Raw genomic sequence first — 13,201 nt, forward strand, 5'->3', positions numbered from 1 at the left:
GGAGCAGATCTGAGCAGATAAACCCTCTTTTGCATGTTCAAATTTGGCCAGAATGAAATTTACAGCAGTATAGACGATTTAGGGAGAAAATAAGACATTATCCTCGACTCCCTGGTAGTTATTACGTGGCTCGGAGGAGAAGGCCTTGATTATGTTATTATCTAGATGTTATTTCCAGATCATAAAGTAAATGAGACCTGCAGTCTGATCCACTGGCGCTGCCCTGGAGGTTTCATCTTGATCATCATTTTCCGGTTTGATGGTAATAATATCACCAAGGTCACTAACTGCTATTTCAGCGACATGTTGTGAACAGACATATTTTCTCTGCTATGATGTGGCATACAGTCAGCTGGCCTCTAAACGCCCCTATTGCAGATACTTATAGATTTACAGCTGGCGGCTATTGGTAATGTATGTGGTAAATGTGGTCCAGGTTAATTTTACTGATCTTCCGGTTTAAGAGCGAACAAACAGGAACAAAAAGTAGAAGTTATGGTCAACAGAGACCTGTTGTTCATGTCTAACACTTAAAAAAACAACTCCAAATTATCTAAGAGAATAAACACTAGCATTCAACTCTTTTAACTGACTTACCATGCATCGATAGAAATAGTTAATTGCTGTGTTAGATACAGTTTTGCATTAACGGCCAACACACCCTGTAAAACTCATTACTCACAACCTTAACTGTACCAACCAAAAATGAGCTTTTCTGACGACAATGCAACACTTATTTCGTGATAAGCTCAAAGCTCTCTGGAAAGCTGAATAAGCCTGCATGCTGCGTCTTGAAATATCCCCCCGGAGTGTGTGAGGGAGGGAAAGAAAGAGAGGGAACAACAGAGAGAGAGAGAGAGAGAGAGAAAGTAAGTGTGTGTGTGTGTGTGTGTGTGTGTGTGTGTGTGTGTGTGTGTGTGTGTGTGTGTGTGTGTGTGTGTGTGTGTGCGCGCGCGCGTGTGTGTGCCCCAGGTTTTTGGTGCATCTGTTTAGGCAATCTCTCGCTTGGCTTGTGCTTCTGAAGGCATTTGTTCAATGAAAAAAGGCCTTGTGTTACTGTGCTGTGGGTGTGGTGAAGATTCCCTACATGACCTCCACCTTTCTACCTCTGGGCCTTTTTATACTTTTCGCATGTTGTCCCGATTTTATTCACCGTCATTTGTAACATGTCATCAGTTATTTCTTTCCATCTAAAGTAATCACAAAGGCGGTGAACTGCAGTTATGAGTCTGGAGCAGCTTGTTACAGACTGTGAAGTTGTGTCATAACCATGCAAACTAGCGGTTCATACAATACACTCATTCTGTGGAAATAATGGCTGATATTCAGTAGAATGAGATAAAATTGTTCCAGCGTGGGCATAGATTCTTTTGAGACTTTTCAAACAGATGAGAAAGATTTCTAAATTTAGGCTGCAAAAAAACTGGAAACTATTTTTCTCATCAAAATAACCAGAGTTATATCTTGAAATGACTCAGCATCCCAAATTAAAGTATTTTCTTCACCTAATGACTTTCTCTGGCTCTGTTATACTTTTCCAACTGGCCAACAATGTTCATGCTAGCAGCTTTGGGCTGTTGTTAACTTTGATGGGACCTGTTGACAACTTATGAGCATCTCTGTCACAACGGTCTCCCTTCACCCACTCATGACCTGAGCTGAGCCGAGAAAGCGAAACAGGTGATAGTCTAATGTTTGCACAGTGCAGTGATCAGACAGGAATCTTTTTTTATGGTAACATTACATTTGTAACATTCAAACCTTTCAAACCCGTATGACAGAGCTGAGTATGAAAGATTAAGATTTCCTAAGATGTCTTTTGATAAGTGTGATTTTTCATGTGAAAATTCAAGATTGCACTGTTAGATTCTTGCCAAAAGCATTTCCATATAAGATTTCGAGACTTAAGACCAATCAGAACCAATGTTGTGACATTTTTCCTCATCATACCAGGGCTAAATCATAGGCATCGCCAAGCTGCTCAGAGTAAGTAAAATGCCACATCAGGCTAGTAAATCTAGCATCTCCCTCGCCTTGTCTGGTAAGTGGTAATTACCCTTAATTCCAGAGCAAATGATGGAAGGAGATAAGGAGTGAGGCATCTCGCTTTCTTCCAATCTCTTTTGGAGTTGCACAGTCGGGCACTTACGAGAAAATGGCGGGTAAAAACAAGTTTATAAGCTGGAGCATAAGCCGGTTACCTCGGCAACCTGACTTCAGTTGGGTTGGTGCAGTTAGAGGATGTGGCCAGACTTTAGCTATGTACTGTACGGTTTGCTGTGAGTTTGAGAGCAAGGTGGATAAAACAGAGGCGGTTTTCAAAAGGCACGTCAAGCCAAAAAAAACCCACCTGTGCTATAAAGAGCAAAAAGCATCTCACTGTCTTTATTGACAGTTAATAACCACTAATAAATAAAACTAGGCAACCAGGCAAGTGAAAAAAAATAATCATTAATGTTGAACCCTGCATACTAAATATAGTCTTTGAGCATAAGTGGGTTGGATTAAAAAAAGGGTTAAAATGGTTATCCAAACTAACACACTGTTCTCATTTGCAAATTTCAGAGGTATAAAACCCTAATAGAAAAAGCAAAACTCACAGAAAGTTACTTTACAATTTACTTCGAGCAAAATTTGGTGTATAGAATGTGATGACAGTGCGAGCTGCCCACTCTGTAGGCTAATTAATACACAGGCATCAAATATTAGCTGCGAAATCCAACACCAACATGGGGTGTGCACAAACTCCCTGTGTATGCTAGACTGTATTTAAACGGACAAGTTGTTCGCCTGTTCAAAAGCCACTGTTTACGAGATGAGGGCTACGTCACAACTGCTCTGCTGTTGTTTTCACATAAGCAGCTGCAAGTTATTTGTTATCTAAATGATTCTCTTGTCTCTTCTTACCCTGTAGCTGTGGAACAGCTCGATGGCTCGGAGGACGTCAAACTTGCGAGCCATGAGGAACTTGACGGCCAATTCCCTGGACAACGGCGACACTCCATGCTGACTGGTCCACTTGTTGATTTCCTCCAGAAACTGCCTGGTAGCCTGAAACAGACACAGATGTGGTCACAAACGTTGTCCTCCCATAATCAAAGGGTCAAAAGGAAAGGAAGTGAAACTGGGCTTTAAACTTGATACATCCTCACAGGAAGTGCTATCTACAGCCCTGCAGAATATTTGACGCAATTTCATTGCCTGGTAAGACATCCATGAATAAGGTTTCATACACTGTTGTATAGTCTGCTCGCCGCAAGTGTGTTTACAGAATGTTTACACACAGAAGGGTGCAAAACTAAATGCGTGAAGTGTTATTTGTGCAGCCATCTGAAACGATTGGTGTTATGCAAGTTATTCCTCAGTTTTGCTGTTTCATCTCGTGTGTTAACCACAGCTATTTTGGGGCACTTTTTGGCCCTTCGTGAAAGCCGTGAAGGGACAGAAAAATAAAGATCCAGTGCATGTAAAAGGCAGTATGTAGATGACCAGGGAACTTAAGTTAAAGAAAACTTCTAGTTTAGAGCTAACAATGTTCACACAGCTTTAGTAAAGTTTGTGCAAAAGCATGAGAGAGGAAGAAGCTGCAATCCTGCTAAACTGGTGTTTATGTCATGAAGCTGCAATAATGACAGGGCACAAGTCAGACTTTTAATAGCACTTGGCAGTAAAGCTGGTTACATGGAGCTGAGTGCTGAGATAGAGCTAATAAAGGAGATCTTCCATGATAACAAAATGACGTTCAGTGAAAGTGTGACACTGATGACAATGAAATTTGAACATTTTATTTTTTGTTACCCGAACCCAAATCAAGTTTTCTGATGATGATTAATTGGCCATCAAACTCTGTGTGGTAAAGCTTACACATGTGCATCTAACATGTTTCAGGATCCAGATCCAGATAATTAGTTTCTTGTGAAATCCAGCTGCAGCCGCAGAAATGAACCCCAGAAGTGCATAGTGGAAAAGAGCTAAAAACAGCGACTGACGTTATGGTGGATTACGTGGCATTAAAAACACCCATATTTTTATCTTTAATCTTAGATTGCAGTATATTATATTATTTTAAGTTTTTTTTTTTTAAGCATGCACCAGGAATTCACAAAATCAAAAACCTACAAAAAGATTTGTTGGCCACTTGCATAAACATAACTGACATATATCATCTTGTAAGTTCATCAGCTATCCGTGTTAGCAAACAGCTGCTTATTTACACATCAAGCAGCAGATAAGCACCATTCATTTGAAACTGAAAAACAGTACAAAGCTGCAATGACACCTTTCACGTAATAGCAGTCATGTGATCCATAAAAGTATTTATAAGAGCCACTTTAAGGCCCAGACACACCAAATTGCCATCAAAGAACAAGCGACGACACAGAATGCATCGGAAAGACTTGCATGGTAGGATAATCCTGATCATGTGAGCTCAACATTGTGTTTCTCTCACCGTGTCAGTCAAGACTCTGTCACCCTATACACTTTTCAGAAATCTAGCGCTTTTAGTTCATGAGTTCGTTTACACAACTTCCCATGTCGTGAACACGACTGCACAAGTTTCATTTAAACGCAGCAGTAGTCCGTATTAATCATTCAAAAAGAGAAAGCGGAGGACAGACAGGATGAGTTCAAGATGCTAGTTAGCCAGCACATTAACAACAAAACCCAATAATGAAAGAGCAAAGAATATTTGTTGTGTGTTTCTGCTAAAGAGCTCAGTGACTATCTTAGATTAAAAAATTTTTGACCAACAGCCGACCCTCTGTTTGGTGTGTCAGGGCCGTTAAAGTTATGGCATTAGAAAAAGCTGGTTTACAAAATGTGGCTATTTTTTTCCCACTTTTCCAAATCAAACATAAAGCTCAGACACTGTCACAAATCGAAAAACAAACAATCAAACTCATATTACACTTGTAATTTGGACAATGTGTTTACCATAAAGGCCTCCACCCATATTGCAAATAACTTATGCATTTTACCAGCAGTCTTTCATGGGCTTCCTGTCCTCCTTTTTGCTCTTATTATACCCTCCCTCAGGAATCCACCCCCACCACCCTCTACACCCGCAGAGTTAGCGAGTCAGCACCCAGTGAATCGTCAAAAGGCAACACAGGAGGCAATGAAAGCTCACACTTTCAAACACAGGGTCCCGCTTCTCTGGTGAGGCACAGCAGCAGTGAGGCGTGCATGGGAGACAGGAAGTCAAGTTCTGGGAGTCCATGGCTCTTCAGGAATACAAAACGATCACTGACGAGCGCTGAGCCTCGAGACAGGATGCCACTGTCTCTCCTCAGGAAAGCCAGTGCTTTCACAGACAGGGGGGTCTGCAGCTTCTGCTCTGTTCAGATGCCTTAACATGCAAGGGATGAGGGATGATTGCACCTGACCGGGCTGAGGTCGTTTCATATCCGATTCTCATGGGGAGGGGTGTTATTCGGAGTCCTGAGCTTTTCAGCGCCATAGAGAATGGATCTCTGATCATTTTGAGCAGATTCTACTATATTGGCATAAAATGTTGACAGTTAATATAAATTGACTTATAAATGATTCAGACCTCAAAACCGACCAATGAAATGCACATTACAGTCCTACAATGATTGTTTTAGTGGGAGAACTGGGTGCAGTCCTACTAAAGAATATTTACAAAAAGAAAACTCTACCAATACTTTATTGTGTCCGCAGGTGTCTCTTTAAAATTAAGTTCAACTGCAAGTAGTTGCTGCTATTAACCTGGTGGAAATCACAAAGAAGATGATGACTCAGGGCTTAAGACCACTGACGACAACAGCTGACTTTCTGACTCAAATCATCTGCACTCTAAAAGCAGATTTGGTTCAAGCTTGACTGGAGCAAAATCAAGGTTTGCTGAATAGACAAGAGTAACAAGGGACAATACTGTATGGATGGAGCAATGATTGTTATACTAGTGATGGGTATCGTTCAAAATATTACAATATCCTTAAAAGTGATAGAGTACTTAATTTGATACCTTTTTTCTACTTCATTTCATACCATCACATGAATGGAGCCTTCATTTGCGTTAATTGCCACCAATACTTTTCCATATACAAATGATTTTTAAACAAATAAATCATGAAAGGGTTCAAATTATTAAAATATTCATTAAACAACTGTAAAAACAAGTGTCAAATGCACCGCAGTTGACCTCACCACAGACTGCGTGGGTTGTAGCTGCTGCAGTATAGTGGGAGCATCACATGCATTAAATTGAAGAACACTTGCGCTGTTTGGCTGCCAACAAAATCATACAAATAGCCATTGTTTTCTATCTGGGTACAAACAGCGATCAAATGCAGGTATCGTTTCACTGGAGAAGTTTCAGTACTTATTAGTACTTGGTTATTTCAAGTGGATAACTAAAAAGTATCAAGTACCCAGCTACCCAGACTAGAAACTATTTGTTTCAACATTAAATGGTTAGTTCCTGGGTTGCCTTAAAGTTTTAAGTTGACTGAATTTGAAAACACAGTGTGAGGGAATTTTGTATTGATTCAACTTGTCTCCTCAAAGTTAAAAATGATTTACCCTGAAAACAGCAGTAAGACTAGTAAATGACGCCAACAAGACATCAAATCTGGAGCAACTATTTGGTGAAATGATAAACAAGGTTTTCTTCAAGGAAAAACAGTTTTTGTTAGCATACTTCGTAGTTCTGTTGACAGAGACAGAGTCAGTTTTCCAATCTTTGTCAGTATTTCAGAGTTTTTTATGGCCATAAAACTGTTTTGGACTTCAATTTATCAGGCAAATTATCAAGTTCTGTGGTACCGTCCTCGAACAGAAAGTCCACAAGTTCCAGTGAATGTGGGCCGTCTGCTCTTTGTTGTTGCACTGTGAAGCGTTAATCCTTCGGTGTTGGCCAAAGACAACTTCCTGTCAGATTGCTGTCAGGTACACTCGGGTTTCCAAGATTTCAATGGTCTGACAGCTGCTCTTTCTCACTTAGCCTTTTAAGGAGAGCCTGCCAACTCCAGGCAGTGACCCTCTGTTCCTGGAGAAGCCAGTCTTGTTTGGTTTTTCTGCACTAGGGGCCACATCCGCCAGAGTGGAATTTGAGGATGAACCAGTTTGTTTTCATGATAGCACAGCCGACTGCATTGGAAGACTCACTGCGGAGGAGTGACTTATTCAATTCCTGGAGGATGCATAAATATTTGCTTGACTTGCTCCGGTTCTGATATGGCAGGGGATATTTTCCTAGAAGTTCTTCAGACACTTCATTCTGGATTAAACTGCCTGACATGAGAAGTCAGTGCAAGTACAGAACTGGTCTCTATCTCATCACAAAGTCTTTATTTTCTAAAATCTCCACTGGTTCAGCTGTCTTTATGTCCTCATTTTGTCGACCTCAAATGCTGAGTGAGACATTTTAAACAATAAGCCGCTGACGTTACATAAGCCAGTTTGTTGTCAGGGGTTGTTCGTTGGCGCTGTTGACAATGACCGTCGATAACTAATTGATTATGTTCACTGTGGTAGGAACACACTGTGCTGTGAGTAAGTGGATGAAGTTGTAGTTGGTTCTTTGCCAAAAAAGCCCTAAAAACAAGTCCAAAGGTCCAAAAAGGTTAAAGACCCTGACCCACAGGACTATGACATCAGAGAAAATTTGCTGCCATGGAGAAACAGCGGCTGAATCTGAAATCACTTCCTTTTTCATCCATCTACCACTATAATAAACAAGAAAATTGGGCATTTTGTATTTAATAAAAAACAAACAAAACTCAGAGATATTCCCATAACTATCACAAAAGTGTATGAATATCAGCAATTAAAACATTTTTTTAAGATGCTGGAACCAGTACATTTTCAGCATGTTTGCTAAAAGAAACCATCAGTAAATAACTTTAATAAACAATGTTGCCAGTTAATTTTCTGTTGTTTTTTTATTAACACTAGCTCTACATGGTTTATCAAACAGTTAAATCACTAGATTAGCCAAAAACAGTCTGTAAAAATACTGTCTAAAGTGAATTTCCAAATAATTTGTTTATCAAGATTTAAAACTACCTACTGTGATAGGTTTTGACAGATACATGTATCTATAGCACTAATAAAACCATTATAGATAGGCAGGCAACGTGCAGCTCTTTAGCCCTTCTCCCGTTGCTTTGACCAAATATCAAGTATGAATGGGTTGTTTTTTTTTCACATTTTAATAAAGTGTACAGCAAAAAGCCCATGGCCTGGTCCTCTAAATTTTGCCATATCTCAATAGCAGCGGCTAATCTTGAGTCTCTATAGCAAGGCTATGGATCCCAAAACCCAAAATATAAAATAGAGAATTGAATAGTGCATGGAGAGATATGCCTGCTTTCACCGTGAAACACTGCAATACCTAATAATAGCCCACCGCAGAGTACCTTATTGCAAAACATATCAATGAATGCTTAATCAAACCTATCAGTAATGGTGATTGGATTGGCTGATATACACTTAATAGGCTGTATTACCTTCATAATAGGGCTCAAGCATGTCTTTAGAGTCGGCTATAATATCACAACATAGCAATGAAGTCGTCAGCACTTACAAACATAAGTAAGCGACATTTTGAATGGTGCACAGCAGCAAAGGGAGACCATTGCATTTTAACCCTAAGATTTCCTCAGTAAAGGTTGTTGACCGTTGCCGCAGACCGTCCTTGTGGTGTACATTTTGGGGTTTTTTAGTACAGGTGTAAATCATTTTTATTAACAGCTGCATTTCATTAGAGGCATCAGTGTCAGGGCAATGGTTTCATATGCTGTCTTACAGGCACACAATTAGATTTGTTTTTTGATTGTTTTACTTACTATCACCATGATACTTTGTTACAGGAATTAATTTCTGCATATAGACATAATGTCTACTGTATTCACATTACGGCCATAAGGAGTCATGCTGTTCATGGGGACTGTATTGATGTCTCAACAGACAGAAACTCTGATGAAGGGTTACGGAAAGTAGTGGGGGGTTACTGCAGCGTCATGATTACACCTTGATCCTGCAGACAGGGCTAATGCATTTCTTCATTATTATGTTTTAAAAGGTTTCATGGCTGCCCTTGACACAGTCTTTCCAGAATCTATCTGATAACAGATGCCATGCTAATCTATTTACAAATGTAGGACTGCTGTTGCCAAGTGGCTTCGCTTCACTTCAGTGAGTCCCATTTGGCACGAGTCAATACCAAAACAGGAAGTCAATGACGTCACTCTCTCCCTATTCCCCAATTTCTCTCACTCCACTGCTTCCTGGGAGTAGACTCGCAACACACACAAACACAGGCACGCAACAACACACACATTTTCTCTAAAGCACATGATAGACACACACAAACGCACTCTGTAACTCATAAACTCCCCCTTCCCCCGAGTCTAGTGGAAATGCTTTTAACAGCTGCCTTCAGAATGAAGTTCCACTACACCCGTGTATGTTCCCGAGAGAGCCACCCTGCAAAACACACACACACACACACACACACACACACACACATACACACACACACACACACACACACACACACACACAAAACATACACATAATCTGCCCAAACACCCCCCACAAGGCTGTGGATGTAATGAAGGCGTCCGGTACCCTAGCAGGGGCCCAGGCTCACACAGGAAATGGAGTAGCCAGATAAGGCTTTCTGCTGGCCAGATGATGAGAGCAGTCAGCAGGAGGAGAAGGCACCAAAGAAGAAGACTAAAAAAAAATGTCATATATAGATTTAAACTCAAGATACTGCAAACTCAATCACTGTTATCTGGGTTTACTTAATAAACTTGTTACTTTGTAGATTTGAGGTGCACAAGTTTAGCTGGAAAGATTCACATTTGGTCTTTCGATCCACAACGAAAGTAAAGTCCTCAGGGCCTCAAAACATGAAGCATAAAACAGGTAGGCTACATACTGGAGCTTAATTGATCGACAGATATTGGCTTAGCTGCAAAAATTCATTTTAATAAAAAATACCAACAATTCCCGAGTCACAAATTCTTAAATGTGAATATTTTTTGTTTTTCCTGAAATAAACGTTTGCTTTTAAACTAAATAACTCTGAATTTGTTGGGTCACTAAAATATCAAACATATAAAGCTGAGTGATGTAATGACTTGGCAAAACAGGATCAGATCAGTAACCTATAGATTTGGTCATTTAATTGAAATAGTAAGTCAAGTTTTTAAAGCCTGAATCTGTGAAGAGTAATAGCTACAGGTGGCGAACATATGAGAAAATGACTATTTGTTTATTTGAGCAACAGAAATTGGTTCATCTTCAACAATTCTAACAATCAAGTAATCATTTGAGTCTCTCTATTTTTTTCCTTAACAAAATAGGCCAAGAAATCCCTCGTTTAATCGTTAATTGTGAATATTTGCTCTTTTTCTGACATAAACTTTGGCTGTAAACTAAACAACTTTGAAATTGTTGCATCATTACGAAAGATATGTTTTAAACAGAGTTAAGTGATGTGATAACTTGACAAAACAGTATCAGATCAGTGGCATGCATATTTGGTCTTTGAATCCAAAAAGTAAGTCAAGTTTTCAGAGTCTGAATCTGTGACGCATAATACAGGTAGCCTACATACTAGAGTCAAATGATTAGTCACTTAATTAGGGAAAAACGGGTTCATCTGCAACAATTATACCAATCCAGCAATCATCTGAGTCTCTCTCTCTTTCGAAACAGATCATTTAGAGGGTAAAGAGTTAAGTCATGTCATGACATGAAAAAACAGTGGGCCTATAAGATCTACAGCCTATACTTTTCATTTTTTGCCCCTTTCAGTATTTATACCAATATCTTTATTTTCAGGGATGTAACAAAGGGGGGAAGGAGGTTTGCAGTTTTATCATGTTTACAGAAAAAGTTCACATTACATTAAGCAGGGTGAAACTCGTGCAGGCTTTGATAACCCCCCCAAAAAAAAGGGACAAAAAAGAAAAAAAAAGAGGGGAATACGATTTAAATCCTTGGAATTGAATGAAATGTCTCAGTTCACTAAGTGTTTAAAAGCCACATCACTAGCATGCCAGTATAAACCAAGTTTCTACTGTATACATTCCCGAGGGAGCCAAATGTGGCAGCGTTTTCTAACTCTTCCCCGGTGTAACATCACGATCTGTACCCACGAATGAACAACTCTTAAGACCCGGAATGAATATTTTACATCTGCACAGGCTGAGAAAGACGAGCTCGGCCTATGTCGCAACACTTGAGCTCGACAGCTACCGGAGAGGAACTGACAGTGATGCAACGAGAGCAATAAAGAACCAGAAATCGATACAATATTTCCGCTCTGCGATCGGCACCATTTCGCAACAAATCCATTGCGCACTGCCACTCGCTGTGGTGCGCACACGCGCAATGCTCAGGGCCGAAATACCTCCAGGTAGGGCCGAGGCTGGAGCATTTTTAGGGGCGATGAAACGCAGAAAGTAAGAAGAGCAAGCATGAAGTGTGTTCAGGCCTACCTGTTCTTCCTCCACCGATAACGTAGCTGCCATGGTCCCAGTCGGTTCTCTGTTCACCTTTTACCGAGACGCGTCCTTCTCATGAAGTGGAAGACTACGGAGACGTCTGTGTGTCTGTCCCCGCGTGTAAAAACTGGGTTTAGGGGTTGTCCCTCTCGCTCAAAGTTGAAGGCATCTGAATCGCTGCAGCTGAATGTTTCTTTTCTCTTGAAACACGCGAGCCAATTAGCCCGAATCTGCCAACCAAAGTAGACAGAAAACCCGCTAATTTTGTATCGGATTTCACCGAGGAGGAGAAAAAGAGGACAGGGAAGAGGAAAAAAGAGGACAACACTCGAGCAGCTAGACGAGGCTTTGCTTCGGCTCGATGGTAGCTGGCTTCAGAGCATGATCTGCTGCTCAGCCACCTAAGCTCACACACATCAGAGGGCTGCAGCTGCTCGCTGACTCCTCCATGCCATGAATTGCAAGTTTTTCGCCCTGAACGTCGCCTTTATGTTGTGGGAGAGACACACACGCAGTCCTGAGCAGAGAGAGAGAGAGAGAGACTGGAGGCTATTCTTTCTGCATGTTGCTCTACCCCCTGCTGGCTAACTCTAGAAAATGACAAAAGCTCACGACCTCCGCCTTCATTCATAAAAATAGGAAACCAAACAGGAAAATCACCATTTTGAGTGTCAGTTTGAGGAGGCAGCAGACATACACGACGCTATGGGCTACGCATAAAAACCGACACTTATTTACTCTAACATTAAAGTCCTTCCACTCAAAATGTGTATATTATTTATATCGCTAAGGTTATTTTACCACGTTAGATTTTTGACTGTCTCCGTGTAGATAAACTTAAAAGTCTTACCTATAAGAAGAAAGAAAAGGAGCATGTAGACAGGAAACAACTCGCCTGCCTCCCTCCAAATTCAAAAAAATAATCTCTTTACAAGCTCTTCTAAAACTCCCTATATCCACTATGTCTCCTTTGTTTAACAATGTCCTAAAACTGAAGTGTAAAACAGCTCACCAGCCTGAAGTGCTGGGAATCATCAGAGACACCAATACAGTATTATCCCGATTTATAAGTCATAATACAAGATTATAACAACTTTAAACATGTTACAATGCGCTGAGTATTGCAATAAAATATTTTATGATATATTTCAATTTCTTATCTTTTTCCAACTGAAAAGTATGTCCTTAAAGGAAAACTTTGTCTAGACTATTTTTGACAATAGTATAGTTAGGTATAATTTAACTTTGGAGTTTACCTTTAAGAAAAAAAAATTTTTTGACACTTTCTGTGCCAAAAGTAAGAGGAGAGGATTTGCAACGTCAATATTTGTCTGTTTTTGTTAGCCAGAAAACAACTAGCCTGGTTTCATTCCAAAGGCCAAACTAATCTTTTTTACAAGCACTTCTAAAACTTCCTGATTAATGTAGGCTACTGTATCTCCTTTGTTTAACAATGTCATAAAAACAAAGTAAAATAAGGATTTACTGTTTTTTAGGGGTGGGAATCACCAGAGGCACCACGATACAATATGATCATGATACAAAAACCATGTTAAAATATTTTTTTTGCAATTTTAGACATGTTGCGATGAGTATTGCAATAAAAGGTGCAACTGTTGCTTTAAGTCACAATTTAAGAAGTGCATTTACAAACAAGATTTTGTGACATCAATGTAAGACCAACTGTGGTCAAATATGCAACTTACACACAGGTG

General features: G+C 40.0%; 1 protein-coding gene across 1 annotated transcript in view; it reads right to left on the reverse strand.

Moving 5' to 3' along the window:
- Positions 1–12,022, reverse strand: part of ptpn9a (protein tyrosine phosphatase non-receptor type 9a) — a 29,414-nt gene extending 17,392 nt beyond the window's left edge. Inside the window, exons 1-2 of the mRNA XM_042495603.2 lie at positions 11,481–12,022; positions 2,908–3,051 (exon numbers count right to left, since the gene is read on the reverse strand). Coding sequence (XP_042351537.1) covers positions 2,908–3,051; positions 11,481–11,513 — 177 coding nt within the window. The 5' untranslated portion in view covers positions 11,514–12,022. The remainder of the gene's footprint in view (positions 1–2,907; positions 3,052–11,480) is intronic.
- Between the last annotated feature and the right edge of the window lie 1,179 nt (positions 12,023–13,201).

Source organism: Plectropomus leopardus, chromosome 7 (assembly GCF_026936395.1).
Source record: "Plectropomus leopardus strain MGB_pleo_1.0 chromosome 7, ASM2693639v1, whole genome shotgun sequence".
Taxonomy (NCBI): domain Eukaryota; kingdom Metazoa; phylum Chordata; class Actinopteri; order Perciformes; family Serranidae; genus Plectropomus; species Plectropomus leopardus.